At 37.2% G+C, this 24,032-nt stretch overlaps 1 protein-coding gene across 2 annotated transcripts in view; it reads left to right on the top strand.

Annotated features, from left to right (window-relative positions):
- NAP1L1 (nucleosome assembly protein 1 like 1) overlaps nt 1-23,547 on the top strand; it is a 29,181-nt gene extending 5,634 nt beyond the window's left edge. The window contains exons 2-15 of one of the 2 annotated variants that reach the window (XM_066183278.1): nt 8,609-8,643; nt 9,341-9,429; nt 10,513-10,615; nt 11,674-11,815; nt 12,284-12,364; nt 12,596-12,721; nt 13,237-13,308; nt 13,934-14,073; nt 15,787-15,932; nt 16,018-16,037; nt 17,215-17,337; nt 18,551-18,583; nt 19,005-19,055; nt 20,760-23,547. In XM_066183278.1, the coding sequence (XP_066039375.1) occupies nt 8,627-8,643; nt 9,341-9,429; nt 10,513-10,615; nt 11,674-11,815; nt 12,284-12,364; nt 12,596-12,721; nt 13,237-13,308; nt 13,934-14,073; nt 15,787-15,932; nt 16,018-16,037; nt 17,215-17,337; nt 18,551-18,583; nt 19,005-19,055; nt 20,760-20,795 (1,179 nt within the window). In that variant the 5' untranslated portion in view covers nt 8,609-8,626 and the 3' untranslated portion in view covers nt 20,796-23,547. Of the gene's footprint in view, nt 1-8,608; nt 8,644-9,340; nt 9,430-10,512; nt 10,616-11,673; nt 11,816-12,283; nt 12,365-12,592; nt 12,722-13,236; nt 13,309-13,933; nt 14,074-15,786; nt 15,933-16,017; nt 16,038-17,214; nt 17,338-18,550; nt 18,584-19,004; nt 19,056-20,759 lie in introns of both variants that reach the window. The other variant, XM_066183276.1, reaches the window with a different exon arrangement.
- Nucleotides 23,548-24,032: the final 485 nt, after the last annotated feature.

Raw genomic sequence — 24,032 nt, 5'->3', positions numbered from 1 at the left:
AGGTTAATGCTGCAGTGTGTGAGTTTGGCAGATGGCAACATAATTGCCGATATGGTTGTGTTTGATTCTGTGGTGATCTAGGCAGCCAGTTAATGCTCTCTTTCCCATTGCTTGATGTTGTGGCATGCAAAAGTTGTTTTGGTTTTTTTAAGCTGTTAGAGTGCCTCCTGCCACCTGAAGAACTTTGTTAGAACACAGTTATTTTTTAATTACTTTGCCACTTTTTAACAAACTGAATACCTGTACCAACATGAACTGTATTGAGAAATACTGTCTTAGGAAATTTCAAAAATTTCTTTATACATAAAGACTTTGATTTCAACCCTCTAGGATGGCTGCTCTTTTTCCCATTTCCATCCATGATGGAAAGCAAAACCATTAAAAGCTATCCTGAGCAGATAGTTTTAGAAAAAAAAATGAAGATCCTTGTTAATTTTTACCAAGTTTGGATTTAAACTTGTTACTTTTCTAATAATGAAAGATTGTTCTAAGTAGAAATTGTTAGGTTTTCTGCTACAGAATCTTGGCATTCAGAACAAAGGCAACATTGCATGCTGATTATCCTATTTTTAGGACATGATCAGGGAGCTCAGGTCAGTAGCATAGACAAGCATGTAGATACAATTTAGTCCTGATTTTAATTTGGAATTTTGTAGTCCGTTTCCTTCTTGGTATGGAAGCTATTTTCTGCTGAAAGTGTAAACAGGCACTATCTAAAATGCAGTAAAAATACTACAAAGAGAGGAGTTCAGTATTTGTTGATTGAATCCTCATTTCCTGATTGAAAAATTAGTTCAGGGAAAAGCTTAGAATGGGTTTCCATGTGAATGTAAACAAATCCTGCAGTTACTAATATCTGAGTAATAATATTACTTATATATATATTATCCTTCTGTTTTGTTTTGCAGAATTCGATTTTTTCCCATCAACTGGCATTCTCATACCAGTGTAGAGCACTTCTAAGTTGAAAGGTGGAAAATGTTTTCATGCTGTAACATGTATACATGAATTGTGCAGAGCCTACAAACACTAGTGAAATAGTTGCATTGGCAAATGGCTTAAGTGGATGCCTTTACCTTGGGAGTTATTAGGGAGTGCAAAAAATAGCACTTGAAGGGGAGAGAGCAGTTTCAATTGTGTTGTGTTACTTGGTTCAGCATTATCATGTTTTAGTGTTATTTGTTCTCTACAGCCAGATTCTGAATTTTGCTGTATTACCAGAAGTGAGATACAGCAGTACAGTTTCAGAGTAACTTCAAACTTGCCTCACCTTTTTCATGAGTTATTATAAAAGGTACTTGCCTGTGACAGCCTCTGTCTCTTGACCCTGCTGTTACTAGCGTAACTGAAGGTCTAACACGGTGCAAAGAAATGCTTTGAACATTTTTTAACTTTACTGTCATTTAGACATTGATGAAAGGAAGGGGGTATGGGATTATGCATAGGCAAGGAAGAACTACAGTAAGCTTTTCCAGCAGGGTTTGCTTTCTCTGATTTGAAGATCATTTAGGAGAAACTGGGTGTTCCCTTTATGAAAGGGATGTATCTCCCATGTGATAGGAGGGCTTCCCATCTTGGATATGGAAAGATATGGATATATCTTGGATATGGATATTTAAGCTCATGTGTGTAGCTAGAAGTTTTGAGTGTGTTTTGTGAAACTCTGCTTCTTTTCCGAATTTCTTACTATTTTCTCTTTGTCAGGACGCCTTACCTCAGCTTCTGCTAAAGATTCCCATATATTGCCGTGCCAGTTGGCATTTCTGCTGTTAAACATGCATATCCTTTGCACGTAGTGGAAGAGTTGGTGCTGATGCTGTAAGTTGTGTCAAAATGAAGGGATGTGAGTCACTGCGAGGGTCCAGGGTCCAGCGTCACCTTGTTACTGTATTGAGGCACCTGGATTCCTTGCTTCCACTGGCCATTAGCTCCTTAGTCTCTTTATGCAGAACTTAATAGCTTTTATATTATTATTGTGTTCTTTGTTATATCATACTCCTGTTTTTTGTGCTTGTATTTGGGCAGACATTTTTAATTATCTATTCTAGATTTCAAAATAGAAATTTTGTCAATTTTTGTTCCTACATTAACAGAAATCTTTTGTTAACAGAGTAACTTTGAGGCACTAATAAAGGAATTGTCTCTGGAGAGTTCAGTGGCTGATAATGTCTTTCATCATGCAGATGTGGTATCTTGATGTTCTAGTACTGCACTAACTGCTCATTTGATTAAGATGGACATTTTTTTTATTTTGGACCTTCAGCTTTGGTAAGAAAGCATAGTTTTTCCCTAAGATGAATGATATAATCTGTTTAACATGTTTATCTGCCATCTTATTTATAGAAACATAGAATTGTTTATGTTGAAAAAGGTCCCTCCTCTGAGTCCAGCTGTTAACCCAGTAGTGCTGTGCTCACTGCTTAACCTGTCTCCAAGTGCCACATCAACACATCTTTTGAGTGCTTCTAGGGATGGTGATTGCAGCACTTCCCTAGGCTGCCTGTTTCAATGCCTGACAAACTTTTCAGTGAAGAAAGTTTACTTAATATCCAATCTAAGCATTCCCTGGCATAACTTGAGGCCATTTCCTCTCATCCTGTCTCTTGTTAATCTAGGAGAAGAGACCACTCCCCACCCGGCTACAGCCTCCTTTTGGCTTGTGTAGGGAGTGATGAGGTCTCCCCTCAGGATAATAACAGATACAATATCCCCTTGTTTCATGACCAGTTTTCATGCTAGTGGTAATGGATACAGGAATTTGATCTCACAAGTACAAACGAAACACTTTATTCTCTTTGAAAATGACATTTTTAACCTGATGCATTATTCAATTGCTTCTTTTTGAAGGAGAGCTAAATGTTCTTCTAGTTACTACTGAACTGTATGAGAACTTTCTTCCTACCCAGTGATTTGCTACCATTGCTTCTACTAACACTTTGGAATGAGTGATGCATTTTTTGGGTTGTAGTACCAAGGCATTTGAAGTGTGAAACTATAACCATGTACTGTGCACTTTTTAAGCAGTTCGCTCAGTTCTCACAGAATTGTTTAGGTTGGAAAAGACCTTTAAGATCACTTTGCCGAGCATCTGAGCTCTTTAAAGTTACAAACCTCTCTTAGAGGTTTTTGAGCAAACTACCCCAGACAATTATTTTGAACATCTGCAGTCAAAGGGTGTTTACTAATGCATCCCTACACTATTTTAATTTTTGGGTTTTTTTTGCATTTAATGATGATTGTGTAGGGAGAAATCTTACAAGTTGTCCTGGAATTGTAGGCAAGAATATCAGTTAGAAGTAACTTCTAGCGAATATATTGCCCTTGAGTTTCCCAGCCTTTAGTGAGAGTTGAACTTGGCTGGTATGGTGTCATTTGTTTGGCACCTTTGGTTTCTGCACACATTGCGAATAGTTTACCAGACTTAATCCTGATGATTTTTTTACTACAACTAGCTGTCCTCCAACTGGACCTCTTTTCTTCAGGGACATCTGACTTAGTCCACCACTTAATTTGTTACTTTATGTTGCAGCTCCTGAATCCCACAAAGGGCTCACTTGTTTTAGGTATTTTCTGTTAATGTATTGCTTTCAGTTGCCCAAGGCTTGCCAGGGACAGGAAGAGGCTGATATGCTACTCTGTTGGACAAGTTAACTTGTATTTGTAGTGCTCTCAATTACTGACTTTCGAGGAAATCAGTTTGGGCAAAAGAACAGCTTTTTAAAAATGTGATTTAAAAAGGCTTGGCCATAGTTGGGGTCTGGTAGCCTCAGAAAGCCCATCTGTGACTCTTTAACAACTTGAAAATTTTATTTTAATTGCTATCCCAAGGTAATTGTGTGAGTAATTTGTCTGGAGAAGGGGAAGAGGTGTTTCCTGGAGGGGAAGGTATGGATACTGTTTGAGGCGTTGTATGCTCAGAGATGCTGAACAGCTGAGATGAGTTGTCAGCCTGCCAGCCTCGGGGCTTGTGCAGAAATACTGTTACTTTGCTGGAGGAGCTGTGTCTCAGGAATGTCGTGCTGCTTCAGCAGACTTGCAGTTCACCTCGGTGTGACCTGTCTTCCTGAGGGCGAGCGGATGTCCGGGTAATCTAATAGTGGTGTGCTCACTTGGGACACGTAAAGCTGAGCTGGAAAAGAAAAGGCTTCTCACCAAAGCCTGCATCCTAGCTGTAACATGGCTAGTGCCTCTGTGCAAATTCAGATTAGGAAGTGCTGAACACTTAGAGTTTGTATTTTTATCTTCACTTATCACTTCACAGAATTATTTAGTGAAGAAACGATAACCCTTGAAAACTGAAAGCTCACTAATGACTATCTTGAGGATGAACACATGGACATTCTGCATGTATCAAACTCCATTTCTTGAAAAACATGACAGTTTAACAAGACCAAGTGTTCTTTAAGCCTAATGAAAATAGCAAATTGTCACAACATTTTTGGTAAGTTAAATTTTAGGGGAGTTTTGTTAATTTTCGGTAATTCTGCTGGATGCACTCAAAATTGTGGGTAAACTAGTGCTGGATTAAGTCTTCTAACCTTTCCATTTTGATAAAGAACATCCTTTTTTGTGGTGGCAGGCAGGCTTAAGATACCTGTATGAAAGAGGTTTTAAATTTGAACCTTTAGGAAACTTGCACTGTAGCTTGCTTTTCTGTACTTTTGCTTTCTTTTTGTAGCATGAACATCCTACACATTCTTTCAAGCCCTGATGAGATAACCGTTGTTTTTCTTCTGCATATTTTTACAATGAGCAGCAAAACATTGTAAGCAAAGCGTTGTGGGCACCTCTGCATTTGACCATAATGCAGTCTACTGCATTCAAACAGTTAGTGGCTGTAGGTGTACAAATAACAGGGAAATAATATATTTTACTAGTGAGGTTTTTTGCATGCTGGCTTTATACAGGCGTGTTGACTACTCTTTATCTGTGCTCATAAGCCTCTTCATGCAGTCAGGAGGCCTAGATTCCAAACAGTATCTTAGTCCAAAACAATCGCCTAGATACTGAGGCTTGAAGTAATACATCAGATGTATCCAGGTTTGTTAGAATACTCCATTGACAACTGGTGTCTCCCTGGCAGTATTTCAGGGGGTGATGCTAGTGGTTTTGTTGCTCACAAGCCAAGGTGCAGCTGCTGTTTTCTGAACCTCAGTGCACCTATGAATGAACTGGGAAAGACAGCTGTGTCTTATGGAAAGTGGAGTGATACAAATTCTATATTTAAATATTTAGTGTTGGGGAAATACTGCAAAATCAATACTCCAGTGATGTATTCTAATGTTACTGGTTGTGGTATATAGTGTATTTGAAACTCTGAAGACTAGACCAGGACCTTGAACTGGGCATTGTGCAGAGACAGTGGAGATTGTTTGCTCTTAAGGAATGCATTTTCTTAGTGCTTTTCTGCAGTGTTTTGTTTCTGTTTGGGCTTTTTTTTAGCCAGTAGAGCTGTGTTTGCAGTGAAGCTTATGGTTTTTTAAGTAAATGACAGTAAACAAAATGTGATGCAACTACATCTCTTCCATGCTAGTGGGTTGCACAGATTAGCCTAAATGTCTGCCAGCATAGTTTTCTTGGCAGTGCCTTTTAGTCTCCTTACTCAAGAACAGTTGTCTAGAGCTGGCAGATAATTGTCGTGACAGACACTAGTATCTCCTCAGTTTGCAGAAGAACTCTTCCAACTGTGTGCATTCTGATACTGAGTTGTGTAAAAAGTGGTGGGAAGATTAAAGGATGAAAAAGACTGCTGCAAGGAGAATAGGAAAAATTGGATGAGAGAGAGAAACACTGGAGGGAGGCTCGGAAGTTGACAGCTGCTTGATACAGTCTATTTTAATTTCAAAAAAATCTTTGAAGAATGTTATTCAAAGTCTTTGAGTAAACTGGGCCATAATTTGAAAACATACAGTGCTTGCATGGATTGTTTAAGAGCCAGAAAGCAGAGGGTGATAACTGCCCATTGCAATGAGAAGAGAGCGGCAGAGCTGGAGTCCCGCAGGGTGCTGTAGTGAGATGAATGCCTTTAGCATGGTCAGAAGTGATCGTGGAAAGAGGACGAACAGCAAAAGGGTGGATGAAAGTTTGTAATGACAGGTAGTTGGTCAGAGGTGAAAACAAGGGTCCAGTGAGGAATTCTGGTGAAATTTCCCCTGCTACACTGCTGGTGAAATTTCCCCTGCTACACAGTTGCCTAGTATAGAAAAATCTTAGATCTGATCTCTGAGCTGAATATTGCAACTCAGAAACTTGAGTGATATCATCAGCTTACCTGAGTGATTTTGGGGAAAAAGAAGACTAGCTTCTGAAATAAAAATTTGTTATGACATTGTCAAATGCCTGCTCTTCTGAGCAAGTGTGTTTTTTCTGAATGTAATTGAAAGCTAAAAGTCTTTTTGAGGGAATTCTTACCATGTCATTGCTTTTTTCCAAGGTATTGGCTAATGGCCCTTTTTGGAGATGGGCTGGATGCTTCTTAAAGTTTTTAGGCATTGCTTGTTCATAGCCAATCTTGTCATCATTTAGGAAAAAATGTTTAAATGAACTGGAAGTTGTTGTCTTTCAGAAAACCTCTAAAGTGTTTCAGCTGCTGTTTCATCTAGCCCACTGACTTGGAGAGACCCCAGGGGTTGTGCTGCCACTGGTCACACCTTTGTTGAAAGAGCTACTTCTTGTTTTATGGAAATTGAAGCTTTTTTGATAGGGAGAACAGAGAAAGCAAATGCAAGGAGCATCACTGTGTTACACTTGCAGAAAAATATATGAAAGGCAGGTGAGCTGTGCATTTTATGTTCTTTTGCACAGCAATACTATCAGTCTCATTGAAATGGTCCTGCATTAAAAGCAAGTTAAGAGGAAGTATGTAAGGAAAAGGTTGTATATTTTTCATGGATACTATGTTGTGTACAACAGAAATAATGCTAATAGTTGCATTGCTCAAGTAAAACAGAGACCTGTATGTGAGAGTTGTAATTGTATGCTTTCAGTTTCTTTAGGTCTTCAGTCCATGCTGTCTTTGAGAATGATATTCAAAGAGAGTCTTTGGAATTGTTATAGGGAATTGTTACATGTGCAAAATTGAAATTACAAGGCAAGCAAATGTGATCTGAATAAAATGAGTCAAGAATATTGCTCTAATTCTTCTTACTGAATTGTTAGATGTTCTTTGGTTTCCATTAGGCTGCCATTCTATTTGTTAGCAAATACTGTATTTATTTTTCTGAAATAGATGGACAAGTAGTTGGTTGTCTTGTTTTTCTGCATATTAGGGAATTGAATCTTTTTGAATACATTCTAGAGCTTTATTTGGCACTATGAAATTGTGGTCCTAAATAAGGATATCAGATCCTTTCTTTCCATGTAATTGTTGGGAAGTAGTTACGACACCAGAAAAGGAAATATTTGGATTATATTTACATAAAATGTAGGCATTTAATCCTAAAGTTTAGATTCTAACATGTTTCTTCATTATTGACTGTTAATATTCTTATCTTACTGGGATTGTATTTTTGTGTTACACTTTGGACAGATCAAATACAGTTTTCACTTTTTCTGAACACATCCATCCAACACTGCTGAAATTCCCATTTGAATGCATTGTAAGGAGTTGAAATTCCTGAAGGAAACTTGAATTTGTTTAGCTTACCGGACAGCAGGTAAAAGGGAGACTCTAAAGCATTGGTTTCCTTGCTTTCTGGGCCAGTGAATTATTCCTGGTAGTTGGAGCCTCCTGAATTATTGGCAGATGGTAGTAATGGGACAGTGTTTTCTTGTGCATGGTATTGTCCTAGACTTCAAGTTACCTAAAACATCTTTTTGGAGACGAGGCTCCTAAGTACTGTTTTGCAGGTAGAAAATGCTACTCATTTTGTAATATGTTTGAGAACATGGGTTCTTCATGGTATGCAAGATTTGCAATAGTCTCAATATGAAATGTTTCTAGTTACTGTGTGTGGAATATGTGTATGATTATACTGAGATATTTAAGAAATTTATGATAATTCAGGACATGGGAGTTATTTATGTTAAATAGCCTGGCACTTGGCATCAATTTTTTTTTTTGTAAAATGTTGCAATTTTGTGGATATTCTGAGGAACTACTTGGATTGGTTTTGTAAAGTTGAGAAAAGTAAAGCCACAAAAAGGCATCTTCATTCTTGAACTGATGTAGTTGCACGTATGCTCTGTCTGCAATCATGTGCTGGAAATAAGTAAGTAGTTACCAGCACCATTTTTGCTTCAGTTTTTCTCAGGTTATGTTCCAATTTTATATTTAGGACTAACTTTCAGTCAGTGATATTAGTACAGTCCTAAGATCCAAAATTTAGCATGGCGTTTTTCTGGTACTTGATACTTTAATTTATGGGAGTAGATCTAGAGGTTCTAAACCAGAACAAAAATTTTCAATATTTTTGTATGTTTTAGACTGAGAGCTCAAAATGTGCAAGGGAGATGTGCCACTCTTCAGACTGTAATATGTATTTATCATGTTTCATAAAGCTGACACAGTTTGTATTTCTTTTAGTATTATGACAGGTGATCATATAGTTTGTAACTGAAATCAAGTGCTGCTGTTCTTATGTGTTGTTGTTTTTTTGTTTTTCTCTAGTGTTTGAAATCTAGCAGAATGGCAGACATAGACAAGTAAGTAAAATCTGTATGTTACTGAGGCTCTGAGTGTGTCCTGTGCGGTGCTTGACATGGCTGGGCTCTCCAGATACTGGATTGGCAGGGTCTAGATACTGACCTTGAGCACTGTGGCAAGACCTGAGGTTTATAGCATGTGGAAGAAAAGCTTATGTTGCTTGTGATTAATGGGTTTGTGATCTTAATTGTAAGTAAATACAAAAGTGGAAGAAAGCACGACTCAACTTCCTATGTTAGTTGGAATTCTGGAGGGGAAAAAACAGAGTATTGCCCATTCCTATTGTTTCACTATAGGTTTTTTTCTATACTTTTGAGTGTTCTTATTTTGTGGCATTTGAAGTATAGTTTAAGTGATCCTACCCACAGTTCTCAAGGCCTGCACGTCTTAAGGAAGATATGTGGGGTAGAAGGAGGCTTTGACTGGTTGATAAGAACAGGAGATGAAGGAATTATTTTTACAAAAGGCAACTTTGTAATTCTGGAAAGTTGCTAATTCTTTAAACTGTTGCAGGATTGTCAAATGTGAAACTGAGTGAGGACAAATTTGGCTTTGTTTGGCTGTTAAGACTTGCTTGTCATAGATCAAAAGACGCAACAGTTTGTTTCTACCCACATAATCTCTAGTTTGAGCTAAGCTCTTTGTAGCATTTTATAAAGCTAACTTCTTGATGCTGTTATTGAATATTTCTAATAGCAAAGAACAGTCTGAGCTTGATCAGCAGGATATGGAAGATGTTGAAGAAGTAGAAGAAGAAGAAACTGGTGAAGATGGCAACAGCAAAGGTAATGTTGAGACCGGGAGTTTCTAAACCTCTAAGCATATGTGCTTGCTAGTTACTGTGTTAAAAATATTGTACTTCAAAAAATAATAGGAAATGGTAAAACAATTTCAGATCTACAAATGTATTTAAGTTCTGAAGCAAGGACTTCTTTTCAAATTGTATGATTCTTATTAGTTGTCTGCAGTTACTCATTTTAGTCATGGTTAATGCCAGGTTCAGGCAGTGCTGGCCGCCTGTATAATGGGAAAAGACAGGATTATTGTGAATATGTGACTGGATTATTTCAAAACTGTAACCAGATAAAATCTTCACAAGTGTAAAGCTTTGGGTATAAAAAATTAATGTGCATGTATATGTCTGTGCATCTCTTTTTGATTAGTTGTTTAGTAATTTGCTGCTGAGTTGACAGTGAGCAGAACAAATCATGCTTAGTGTTACCACTCTTAAAATTAATAAATCCTTTTTTATTTCCCCTCAACAAAAAACATAAGCACATATCAAAATACTTGTTTTGTCAGTGCTGAACGGTCTTATTTATGCTTTATATTTAAAGTATGGGGGCACAGATGGAATCTAAAGAGCAATTAGCCAAAAGAGAAATAACTAATAATCTCTGCATGTTACATGTTTGCTTGGACAGAATAATAGCAATAAAGTAGAACATTTTGCTCAAGATGTTATACTTCGCTAATCTATTGGGAGAAGTGTTTTCAAAACTGGATTGCAAAATGTGGGGGAACACATTCATTAGCTGAAGTAATTAAATGGCATACAGTAATTAAATGGTAAGAATTCAGGTGTCCCACAAGAACATAGAGATGAGTAATGTATTTTTGGTGATTTCCCAGCTGTTATAGGTGAGAATCAAAGGGGAAATTATACTAAAGGAATCCTGGAGGTAAATTGGATTTTATAAATCAGAAACATGTTTCGGTAGTAGGGAAAATTGACACAGTTTTCAAGAGTTCTTCTACATCTGTAATTCTTGGTTGTCTAATTTCCCTTTTTTTATGCACAATTCTTTCTTTCAAGATTGGTCCAAAAGATGCACTTTGTGCTTACATAATTTTCTTTTTTAATTTAGCTCGGCAGTTAACTGTGCAGATGATGCAAAATCCTCAGATTCTTGCAGCCCTTCAGGAAAGACTTGATGGTCTAGTAGGAACATCTGCAGGATATGTAGAAAGGTACAACATTTGTTTAGTATGAGCAGAGTGTTAAAATGGTTCTTTTGTTTTCTCAACAATGTTGTCTATGGCATTTGTGGTGGTAAACCACTGTGCTGCTCAGACAGTAGAAAAACTAATATAATCTGTCCGTAGTGCATCTCAGAATTGAAGAGTTTTTATTTGAGGTTTCATGAAGAAAAGGATGCTAGTATTTACAGTGGTTGATGCTTTCCTCTGCAGTTACAGTATGGCACTCAGTATCTTAGGATACTTTCCTGCTTCTTGGAATATCTTTTGTAGTTTTGCCTTGGTCATGAAACATCAGTTATTTAAACTATAGACAGACACTTGGAGGCCTGGTGTCACTAATACAGTCATTTTATGCTTAGACTGTAACCATTTGCTGATGATACCCGAGTGTTATTAGCAGTACTTCATGTGGTTTTCTCATGTATCAAAACTTGCTATAAATTCTTGCAAGAATTTTCCTTAGTTGATCTGCATTTATGAGGCATGCAGTAATTTTTTTCCTTTTGCACATTTATAATACAGTGGCTCATTTAGCAAACCAGTTCTGGCTCACTTTGGGTCAGACAGTGTGTTTAAAGACATTGCTACCAGCTGCTGTGCTCAGTGAAGCAGCTTTTGAAGATTAAATTTCTTAGCAAAGAATAACTCAACTGTCTAGAACTTTTTCATAAAACCAAGCAAATTAATGATGAGACCTTTCTTAGTTGTATTCAATACTATGATTTTACTTTGTTACTTATTGATAATGTAGAATTTGTTTTTAGAACGAAGATTTATTACACAGATTTCTCCCATGATTTACCCAGGTGTTTAGAATCCTCTGGTTCTAACTGTGGTTGAGCCTCAGTTTAAGAGGTTGTGCTAAGGATTTCGATCTCATTGGTGAAATTGGTTGCAGTTTTTATTTAAACTTTCTAAAACCTAAAATAGAGTGTAAAAATCTGTTGTGGTACAAGCTGGTTAACTTTCAGGGGGTCCGGTTAAGGAGAGATCAATATGTGCTTAAAGTGCAGTGTGAGTAACAGTTCTGTCACTGAATTTTTCAGCTTGCCTAAAGTTGTTAAAAGACGTGTGAATGCTCTCAAGAACCTTCAAGTTCAGTGCGCACAGATAGAAGCAAAGTTCTATGAGGAAGTTCATGAGCTGGAAAGAAAGTATGCTGCTCTCTATCAGCCCTTATTTGACAAGGTATTTTAATGCTACTCTGATTTGTACTTTAAAGCTTCATCTAAAATACAAGGGAATGTAAAAACCAGAAAACTTACTCATGTTCCAAATTACTTTGGTCTTATACGTGCACCTTCAATTCATTCAATTCAATTATACAATTTTGCTACCCAGGTGAATATCAACGAAGATTAAGAGTGAAAAGTTAAGTCTGTTCCACAGTTATCAAAATTACTTCAGTGTATCAGACCTCATTTAATTGAGCAGATGTCAGATGATACAGTGACTTTTCTGGGACTATGGTGTTTATTTTAGTGTGTTGAGAACCTCCTAACTGCTGAGTCTATCTTCTAGAGCCAGAAGAAAAGGTTTTGATAAGTAGTTAATGTATTACTAGCTGTATAATTTAGGATTAGGAATTTATTGGTTAGGGCATTGCTGATTGCAATGACTAGGAAATTTGAAAATATTCTTGGTTTAATCTTCCAGCGAAGTGAAATCATCAATGCCATTTATGAACCTACAGAAGAAGAATGTGAATGGAAAGCAGATGCTGATGAAGAAATTTCAGTGAGTATCTTAATTGGTTCTCATCAATATCTCAAGCTTTAGCATGAAACAAGATTCAATTAAGCTGAAATTTTGTAAAAAAACAGGTTTGTAATGATTACTTGCTATTAATGATGCAAATTCTTAATGGTTGCTTAAAGCATCTGCATGACACCTAATCGTACTGGTAACAAAAAGAACTGGGCACTCTTAAAATTAAGGAAAACCCAATATTTTTATTTTCTCAAGGAGGAAATGAAAGAGAAAGCTAAGCTTGAAGAAGAAAAAAAAGATGAAGAAAAAGAAGACCCTAAAGGAATCCCTGAGTTTTGGCTGACAGTATTCAAGAATGTGGACTTGCTCAGTGATATGGTTCAGGTAGGTGGTGGTCTAGCCTTGTTTAAAGTTGCATTGGTAATTAATCCAAGTGTCTTCAAGAAGGCAGTGGGAACACTAGGATGCTTGATACGTCTATTGGGGAGCAATAATGGGACCCTCACTTGGATGTCATCTGTGGTAAATTTTGAAGTGAGAGTACAGAGCACTGAAATACCTCCCTGCTGTTTTATTTTTTGAACCTGTTCTACAATACTAGTAAATTTTCAGTGCTTATAGAAGTGTGTGTGAGAAGTGTATTAGACATTACTAAAAACTGTAAGTGGTGTTTGGTGTTTGCATTGGTTTTGGTTGTGTACTGTATTGGGGACTGTGTGCACAGCCATTGTTGCCATCTGCTGGTCATGTTCATGGAAGTATTTCGGTGTTGTAACAAGGTGGTTTTTTTTTTTCCTAAGGAAAACTTGTTCAAAACATGGCTTTTTATCTCTGCGAGACCTTAAATCTGTGTATAATTGAATGTTACGAAAATTAAATACACTGTGTTTTCTCTACAGGAACATGATGAACCTATCCTGAAATATTTAAAAGATATAAAAGTGAAATTTTCAGAAGTTGGACAGCCTATGGTTAGTTTGACTTATTAATAAACAAGATTACTTTTGTGTTATCTTAAAATTTATGTGTATTTTAGCAACATGTTCTGTAGTAGCCAATTGTCTTTTGGAAATCATGAGAAAATATACAGCTGCTGCTTCTGAGAAAGCAGTACAAGGTCTGGTGCTAGTCTTGCACCACCCTGTGAATGAATGTATGCTAAATTTAACCTTCAACTTTTGATGAGATTGGCCTTAATATCTGATAACTTAAGTTTCACCATTGCATTTTGATATCTTTGGGTACTTTTTGTGTAACTGCTGTAATTTCATATACTTCCCTGGCAGAAATCAGACAGTTTTCTAAGTTCTAATATTTTTAAATTTAGAAATTCTTCCTATGCGTTAGTAACGGGAAAGCTGTGTGCTGGGAGATCTGTCATTACTGAAAGCAGTATAGTAACTAGAAAGTGCAAGATGAAATAAATGAAAAGATTTGAAGATTTATTGTACAACTTGGGTAGCAAATTCTAGAGTAAGTTATGGGTGTATTGGAAAAAGGTGTATTCTGTTGCATGTGTATTCTTTGGATTTAGGTGTTAAGAAGTTAAAGGTGTTTGTAAATAACTAAAGTTACTGTTCTGCAATTCTTTTTAAGAGTTTCACATTAGAATTTCATTTCGAACCAAATGACTATTTCACAAATGAAGTGTTGACAAAGACGTATAGAATGAGGTCAGAGCCAGATGATTCTGATCCCTTTTCCTTTGATGGACCAGAAATCATGGGTTGTACAGGGTAAGTGCTACTAGATCTTGAAGGCAATATAATGATTTTTTTCTTAGCATTATCAAGCTGAAGAGCTTTACAGCATCTTGGGGAGGTGCTGGAAAAGTTATTTCCCCTTGTAACTTGTGAACAACTAGGCTTGACGTGGGTTTTTTAGTAGTTATCAATAACTTCAATACAATATAGAAAAACACATGATTTGTATGGCATAATTTATAAGCATATATGTTATGTAGGCATATAAATTAGAAATGTACTCAGTATTTATTCAGAAGTATTGTCCTGCAATCAGTAAAGGTGAATTGAAAGGTGGATGGTGGTATATTTAAGTGGGCCTGGATTACTCTTGTTAGAATTTGTTTGATTGCTTCCTTTAATCTTTTTGTACTTCTGACATGCAGCATTTTGGGGAGTTTGTTAGAGATTTACTTTTTATATTGCAGTTGTCTGTTTTGTTTTTTAAGCGTTGAATGTTTGCCTTTAAGTGTCTATGTAAGAAATGGAGAATAGTCATCATAATTCTGGGTTACTCAGTCTAAAAAGCTGTCATACTCCTTTCTTAGTGAAATCTTCTATTTTAAATTAGTTAAGTAATTTTTTCTTTACTTGTCCCTTTATTTGTGACCAGAGGTATGAGAGAAAACTCTCTTGTACATATTTATCCTTATGAGTACATTTGGGCCCTTTCCTTCAATAGCTTTTTTTGTTCAAATCTCCAATGTTTTGACTGCTCTTCTGAGTGATAACAACTAAGTTACAGCCTATCACTGCATAGTCAGTGTTGGTTTTACTCTTATCTGCAATTGCTCATACTGCTCATACCTCTTTATTTCCCAGTCACTTAACATATTTTGCAAAGTCCTGTGAGATTTAGTTTTAAGGGCCTGGGTAGCTTTGATTAAAGTGTTTTGTCTTCCCCAGTTTGAACTGATTTGAAAATCATGAATTTTGGCCAAGTATGGTGTCAGATGCCACTGCTTCTATAAAAATTAACTCCTAGTCTTTGTTTTCTCTTTTAGCTAAGACAACTCCTTCTTGTCCCAGGGCAACTCACTCCATTTCTTTGAGTCTGTAAAAGAATCTAATCTGAAACTTCTGCAAATGCAGTTAGTTTCACTGATACGACTTTTTCATTTACTTGTCACCAGAATGCTTTGACTGTTAGAGAAGCCTGTAGGCATGATTCTGCTCTGTAAGCAGGATAGAGTTAAAAAACCCCAGAACAGCAAAACCTCAACAAACAAATATAGCACAAGAAGACAAAACCCTCACAAACAACTTTAAATCAGCCAAAAACTGCATCCCTGCTTGATGCATTGTTTTAAGCACTTACTGGTTATAATGATAGATGTGGTGGACTTTAGCATATTACTAACATGCCCAAATATGACATTACTTTATAATGGATGAGTGGCTCTAAAAATGGTGCAGGACTAATTGTTGATGGAAAGTTAGGCTGTACCTGGTAGCTAATGAAAATTAGCATTTTGGAGATTGAGTGGAGAAGGAAAAATTTCTGGATGGAAATAATCCTAAAATGAACCTGTTACTCTTGTTCCCAGCCTATAAACTAATGAAAGGACAGCACTTAATAAATGCTACCATAGAATTTTCTCTTCCCTGTGTCTCTTGCAGTTGTCATAGTCTTAGTAGATATTTGTGTATTAAGCTGCAGGTAGTTGTGGGTTTTTTTGTGCTATTTGTTTTTTATTTACACTTCAGTTGCCAAATAGACTGGAAAAAAGGAAAGAATGTTACTTTGAAAACCATTAAAAAGAAGCAAAAACATAAGGGCCGTGGAACAGTCAGGACGGTGACAAAAACTGTTTCCAATGACTCTTTCTTCAACTTCTTTAGTCCTCCTGAAGGTAAGCTGAATACTAGTTTACGTGTATTAACTTTAAATGTAGACTATATGTCGCTCACTTGTTTCTTCTGTTCTTTTTTCTACAGTTCCTGAAAGTGGAGACCTGGTAAGTTGGCTTATTTAAAAAAATGATGATGCAGTGTTTATGGCATTTTAGAATTTGTTAAATAGTCTCAATTTTTAACTGCTCCTGTCTTTAACTGAGAATACTTATGAAGACTAGTATGTATTTTGAGTTTTGTTTTTTAGGAGTGTTTGAGTTGGATGGTAGAGTTTAGTTTAGTCAACTTTAACAGTTTATGCTTCCTGAAAGCTACCTTATGAATTGTTGACAGTTGTAGAAATGTAGCGATCTACATTATTAGTCTTTGATTTAATGGGTGGTGTAAGTCTCCCCCTTCAGGCATTCTTTGGATGATTCTATCTAATGGCTGAATGTATCCAGTATGTGTTTTATTCTGTTAAAAATTTCTCAAGCTGTTAACTCTTGAAAGAAAGTAATAAAACAAGAATAGAAAACTGCGAGAGCCTGCTTTTCTGTGTGCTCACTCTGGCAATAAGACATGTTTTTGTAAGGAGATGAACTACCAAAAATACTTAACAGTAGGGAATATATTATGCAGTTTGAGTGAGAACTATGAAATTAAAGGTTCCCAGAAGCATGCTGTTAGAATTCTAGTTGGCATGGACACCAAAAGCTGTATGTTCATAACGTTTAGAAAACCAAAACCCAAAAAGAAGTCTTTTGAATTCAAAATCATTGTTTAGATGGGAGATAGCAGAACACTTGGTATGAAAAAAAGAGAAGTGAAAGTCTGGGATTGGATCAGAGAGCATTTTTAGATGTTCAGGTGCTTCAGTAGTGGCTTTGTCTAATGGGAATCAAGAAGGAGATGCAGTGAAGCAATCAGAAGTAGGTTGTAAAATCTTTAATGTGATAGGCTCACCTGACTGTTGTTCAGCTCTTTAAGAGTATTGTGCATATGAAGTGTAAGTCTATGGGATTATTATAAATAATCTTTATACTTGGAACTAAAGAAACTCGAGAATTGTATATAATTAGGCTTACTGAAGCAGCAGCTCCTCACTGTATAATGTAGGTGGACTGTTAAAAGTGTCAAACTTGGCCCCTCAGTTTCAGTTCTGTAAAGCAGCTCCTGGAACGAAAAAGTCAGTAATGGGATTTGTGTAAATCTGGCCACATCACAATCCATGTAACTTGTATGTGTGTATTAAAGTAGTTACCATCTTATAGTTTAGGAAATAATAATTGTTTTATGCAGGATGATGATTCTGAGGCAATCCTTGCTGCAGACTTTGAAATAGGTCATTTCTTGCGTGAACGTATAGTTCCCCGGTCAGTATTGTACTTCACTGGAGAAGCTATTGAAGATGATGATGATGACGTAAGTATAATGTTCATTCAGAACACTAAAAACCTTGAAATAATGCTGTTTCGAGACCTTGGGTAATTTCTTACATTGGTATCTTTAGAATGGGATGTACCAATATTAGTTGCAGCAGAGCTTCCTAGGTTGTTCAGGAAAGATCAGCATAAAAGTAATTTATCTTTGAAGAACTTACTTCAGAGTTTTGTGGCAAAAGCAGTGGTAAAGCTGACCATTTAGAGGATGTCATAGTAGCATTTTGAATATAAGGCATTCCTAGAGAAGTGTACCCAATACTTTGTGGAAGTGTAATGAGCTGCCAGAGAACAAATGAGACTGTTTATGTAGATCGGCAGCCTCTTCTTTGTGCTTAGTAATACCGGACTATGAAGTTTTAGGAGATTCAAGCCTCATCCTTTCAAAAGTCCTCTCCTACTAAAAAAAAAAAATGCTAGATAAGCACATTCAAAGCATAGCAAAATAATCAAAGCAAGTTCTGCTAAAGCTTACATGTTTTAAAAGAGCTAGGCTTTAAACTGACAAACCACAGAGCCTTGTGTAAAACATTTTTCTGTTGCTGCCTCTGCTCAGACAAGGACAGCTTGACTGTTAATATGGCATAGATCTGTCCTGTCTTAAAAATAATTTTTAGAATCTAAACTGTTGGCCCTTGTTGCAGAGGCTTGGCTGAGGCTGTGGAGGAGGGAGGTACTGACAGGTTGGGTTGCCCAGGGCTCCGCTGTCCCCAAGTTGGTACCACAGTGTAATCAGCTCCCCCTCGGCTGCATGGAACAGGGACCATCTGCTCTGCCAGAGCTCACCAGGGGAAGTTGAACATGGCTCGTGCTGATGCAAAAAATATTTTTAAATCTGACAGACACAGGCACTTCTGGGTTTAAACTGAAAGAGACTAGGCTTATATTAGGTATTAGGAAGAAATTCTTCACTGTGAGGGTTGTGAGATGCTGGAACAGGTTGCCCAGAAAAACTGTCTGTCCCATCCTTGCAGGTATTCAAGGGCAGGTTGGATGAGACTCTGAGCAACCTAGTGTAGTGGCAGGTTTCCCTGCCCATGGCAGGGTGGTTGGAGCTAGATGACCTTCAAGGGTCCTTCCAACCCAAACCATTCTATGATTCTCTTAAGATCACAATAGAGAGTGGTCTCTGACATCTACTTGAGCTATTAATGGCTGCATTTATGGTGCTATCAAAACTTTATTTTCTCTTCTAGTATGATGAAGAAGGTGAAGAGGCAGATGATGAGGTAAGATGATGGATGCCCTTGATTCAAATAGTTTACCTGTTGTAGTTTATCTAGAATAAGAGTTCCTTTAGTTTTTGAGTGCTCTGGATATTAAGTTTAAGAATTAGTTCTGAAATAAGATAGAAAATATTGTTTTGTGGATCTCAGATGAATAATTAAAAGCAACAAACAACCAGCAAGACAACGACAACAAAAACCAACAAAACCGAAACCAAGCTAAGACAACCCTTAAGGTATCTTAAAAATTAGGCTGCCACTGATGTCGAATGATATGCTTTATGGAGGATAAACTAATACAATGTGTATAATATAAAGTGGTAATTAATGTGATTCTGAGTACAATATAATCTTAATTTTCTTGAAAATGGCACTGGAAGCTGAATGTGGATAAGCTAGAGAAATATTAAGTGTTTTCTTTCAGGAGGGAGAAGAAGAAGCAGATGAAGAAAATGATCCTGATTATGACCCAAAAGTAAGGAATTAAAATGAATGCTTAAAGTTTGTGTATGCATACAGATGTTTAAAATTTTATGCATGGTGAATCTTGGTTTTAATTTAAGTATTAAACCAGTAGTTCCTGTGGGTGAGCATGTTTTGTTTTGGGCCTAATTCTGACAGACTAGAGTTGGTAGAGAAACTTTTATCAAGTTCTTTCTCCAGGAGTCATTTTATAGAAGTAACTTTTGGCTTTGAGCACTGAGGTTAGTCAGGCTTGGTTTTGTATAAATTTGTTTTGCAGCAAGTTGCTGCCTAATGATAAAAAATTGCAAAATGGTTGTAAGGACATGGAGCAAACTGTGATCCAGCATCAGTTTTTGGGAACTTGCTACAAGCTGGCTCTGGCACAGGTTTTCCCAACAGAATACAAAATAGGCTCTTTCACATTAGGTAAATGACAAATCTTCCATTGTTTGAGGTAGCAGAAGTCAAGGTTCAGAAATGTATCTGCAGGCAAGTCCTAAAATGTGAACAGCCAAGAGTAACTGGGAGATTTCTTATTCCATGGGAAGGGAAAACCACTGATCAGGCTGAAAAAATGATCGCGAGCCACTCAACTCATTTTTAGTAGCTCAGCTTTTTAGTAGCTGAGGGAAAAGTACATCTGGCCACCTGAAAGCATCTGTGGTAGGTGAAAGTTGCAGTCATGGAGTCTGTGAAGTGCTCCAGAATGCCTGCTATTTGAAGGGCTTATCATTTCAAATGACTGTTTCAATAGGAATGGTTTGAGCTACTGTCAAAGTACTGTTGAGAAAATTACGTAATCTTAGCATTGTACATAGAAAGGCAAGGTAAAAACTTGTAATCAAAATGTATGGCTGTCTTGGTGACGTTTGATATGCTATAGTGTATTCAAATTCTTTCCTAGTCAAGAAAGTTTTGGAATCCAAATGAAACAGCTGCAAGTTGGACTTATTTCCACCATTTCAGAGTGCTTTTCTCAGTGAAACCACTGAGAAGGGCATGACTATGCTCAGAGAGCTGCTCAAGGGCTGGAGATAGTAGGGGCACTATAGTGTTGCAAGCTGATCTCAGGCTGTAAGCCAGCTAAATTTATTAAAGTGCTGTGATCCTAGAATAGCTTGGGGTCGTGGAGTAAAACTTGCAACTGAACTCTCTCTCCCGCCCCCCCCCCAAACTTTCTTGAATTCCCATATTACTGTGACATATTACTGGCTGACTATTTCAAGAACAGAAGAAATTTTCCATGTTAGAAATTTTTAACAACTGGAATTTATTGCAAAGGATGTTTCCAGAGCATTAGGAACTGTGATTTGGCATTTCATTTCATTGCATTGCTCTACACCATGCCTTCTGGCATAAGGCCATGCTCTTGTTACTGCCCATAGGAAATTTCTTTTGTCTCAAACTGTAAAGAGGATCTGCATGCTGCTTCTGAGCTGTTTGTTACTGCACATCACTTTTCTCCTTTTTCCAGTTGCAGTGTCTTTTAGAGTACTTCACCACACTTAGTTCTGAACAGGTTTTTATTCTGGATTGTATCCTGATGTGCTGACAAAGCCAAAATAAATGCCGTGTGGATATTGCTGCATGCTAGACAATGAGTGCAAGGGAAAAGATGGAAGATTATTGCAGCTTGAGAAAGCATGCTTAGAAATATTGATAGTTCTTTTAAAATACTGATTTCTGTAAACTGGTTTTCCTTTTTTCTCAACAGAAGGATCAAAATCCAGCAGAATGCAAGCAGCAGTGAAGCAGTGTGTCTGTGGCCTTGAGGATTACCTGCACTGTAATAGCCTAAACACAACTATTAGTTACTTACAGCCTTATGTTTTGTATCTTGGTAGAACTAAGTAACCAATTTGTTAAAAAAAAGAAATTCAACACTTAAGAACCAGTTTAAAATGTAGGTTCAATCTACCTAGCATTTTAACAGTATAATTTTCTGCCAATATGTAGAATGCAGTAAATGCCCTAAAAGCATGAATGTTAATTCATTGCTACATAGTTTGGTTCTTGTGAAGTCTTTGTCATGTAGCTATTAGACTGCAGCTGTGAAGATGATCAGAACTGTTAACTGAGACCAATATTTGTTTAGAGAAAACTCTCTCCTGAAGAACCAACCAAAGTATTTTTTCAGCCCAGTAGTCTGAACGGGTTTAAGTCTGCTTGCACTAGCTGTGCCTTCATTACTTTGTTATAGAAATGGCAGTGACTTGTACTAACTAGGAGATGATGCATTTTGAATTTGACTACTTGAGAAGACTAGTATAACTTGTTCAATTTCCTGACGAGACCACATTAAACATTCATAACTGTCAGCTTGTTTATGCTATGGGTTTTGTATTTTATGTGACATAGTGATCTACAAAAAAACCCTAGTCATCATATTAAGGTTATTGTTTACCACAGGGGTGTGAATAAAACCTAGTATTTTCAGAAGCTAGTCTTGTTTTATTACTTGTATATCTGCATGTGTAAAGTGGTAATGCATATCTTACATGCTGCAGTTCATGTTTTCCTAGAAACAAAAGCTGATAATTACTGAAAAGTAAATTATATAGCATTTGAAAAACAAACACAATAGTTTGGAAAGTTTGATCCATACTTTGCACTTGCAGTGTGATACTTGTGAATCTGAGCTCGATGTTTCAGTGATTGGTCCACACTGCCATTTTAGAGAATACAAGTTCTTAGAAGTGGGGCTAGATCTGATAAAGGACTTCGGTATTGCTCTGCCTGTCTCTAAGGCATTGTTTATTAGTGGGAAATCTGGAGCAAAGTGCCTTGGATTTTCAGTCTGTGTAGATGGAGCTAGGTGGTTCTGAATAAAACATGCCCTGCAGCCGAACGAAGGGAGTGCTGGAAACACATGGCTGTATTCTAGTTTGTCCTCACTGCATCAAGCATCTACGAGGAAACAAACTCAAAGAAATTCTCCTTTCTTCCCCTAATGTTCTGTTCCTTGTGCTTGTGTTTGCACATTCTGGTTCATACTTTGTCCATATTGGATATTTTTGTCAGTTCAAACACATGGGCTAGAAGATCTTTCTCGTCTTGTTCTGACCTTGCCTCTGGCCTAGCAATGGAAGTGCTTGATGAGATGTGGATTTAAACATACTGAGCTGAAAGAGGCCATAAACTGAGTTTTTCCAGTCAGTAGCATGCTACTGCACTCTGTATGGTCTTGTACTTCACACAACTATGTAAGTTCTGATCTTCTAAGCATGTAGATAGCTTTTTCAGGAATGGAAGGGTCCTTGTAGTGATGGAAAGAAATGTCCAGCTAGCCATGGATCTATTTCTGCAGTAGCTGGATTTTTTGTGCCACTTACACACTTAGCCATAAAGTTTTGAAAAGAGTAGGGGAAGCAGGAGGGAATGACCACATGAGGATAGGGCTGGTGGAAGAGTTTCTGTAGCACGTCTCTTGCCTGGAGGGTAGGTAATACAGAATGAAGCTTATCCCAAGTGCCCTTCTGAATCCTCAGCCCCCCTCAAGAAGATGTGGGTCTAGTGTCCTCTGTCTAAACTGTTTTAGTTTTGTTATTGATTTTTCTTTTTAATTCCTTGAAGGCTTAAACACCACACTGCTTCATTTCAGAATCCCTGTCAGGCTTCATCTGTCTCCTCTCCAGGTATGCATGGATCTGGGAGAAGGGGCTTGTTATCTATAGCTGTATGTAAAGGCAGGACCATTAAATCTGTGATCTTGTGTGTTTTTTAGATAACACAGATCATAGCATAGAAAAAGCAGTTATGAAAGGTTAACAACTACTCTCAGTGGCTATTTGTTAAAGTAGATGTGGTTGTGCTTTTGTGGTATCAGAATATGCTTATCCTTTGAGGCACTGACCCTGCCAGGTGTTTGGGTTTCATGTGGTCTCTTCTCTCAGCATCTCCCAGGGTTAAGTTTAAACTTGAGGACGTGTAGAGACCAAACTGTGATGGTATGTTCTGAGCTTGAGAAGTCATTAACATGGGGCTTTGGGGTTCATACTTCTGGACATGGGAAGTTTCTGAAGTCCTTACTTAGATCTAGCCCGTTTTTGCTAACAGCATTTGGTAATTGTATTTTAAAAAGAAAACGAACTGTTAAAAGTTGTAAGTTTCAAAATTCACTACTTAACAAATTTGACTTGCTCTTTGATTACTTTCTTGTTTAACACTTTCATTAACATACAATGGGATACAATATTTGAAAAGGGGAGTTGTTAGATGTCAAAGCACACCTGCAGCCTGCAAGATCCAGGGTCATGAATACATTCTATTGACAGAGTTTGGTAAGCTTCTCTCCAGATTGACATGCTAGTTCTAAATCAGCAGTTATTGTGCTCTCCAGACTGCAGCAAAAAGAAGAAGAATATAAATGAGGTGCCAGTTCTTATGGCATTGGTTAAATTAAAACTGTTCTGGTGCTTACTGTAGTTTTGTTATCAATGACACTCTTGTTTAGCAGTTCTGAAAGGCAGTATGTAGCAGGAACATTAAACTTTCAACATTGATTGGAGTGTTGTGACTCATTCTTTTCACTTTTCATTTGTACCAGGTGTAGGGAATCTCCTCATTTAGTATTTGAGGAGGGTAAGTTACCTTGTTAACAGGTTCAGGCTGGGAAAATGTGTCACTGAAATAGAAACTGCCGTCTTTGGCAGCAGTTGCAGAAATGCACCATAATTTTAACACCTGTGTAAATGGTGTCTTCTGTCCAGTTTTGTTTGCTGTATTGAAGGGAGAATTATTTTGGGGGGAAAAGTGGGAGGTTGGTGAGAAGAGAGTAGAATTGAGACTTTGGATGACAGGGAAGGATGTTTGGGGCTTATGCTTGATAGAGAGGGACGCTTCTTTAAAATTCTTTTATAATTGCTTTTAGCTATCTAAGTTAGATTAGCACTGAAGAGTTTGCCTGTCTGATATAATTTCGTTCATGCTAAAAAAGCCAAAAAACCCAAACACTAAATTAGAACATCCTGAAATAAATGAGCCCAGA

This window comes from Chamaea fasciata, unplaced genomic scaffold (genome assembly GCF_029207755.1).
Source record: "Chamaea fasciata isolate MVZ Bird 193981 ecotype frontalis unplaced genomic scaffold, bChaFas1.0.hap1 SCAF_5, whole genome shotgun sequence".
Lineage (NCBI taxonomy): Eukaryota > Metazoa > Chordata > Aves > Passeriformes > Sylviidae > Chamaea > Chamaea fasciata.
Note: the sequence above shows the minus strand (reverse complement) of the source record. Positions and strands in the feature narration are given on the sequence as shown.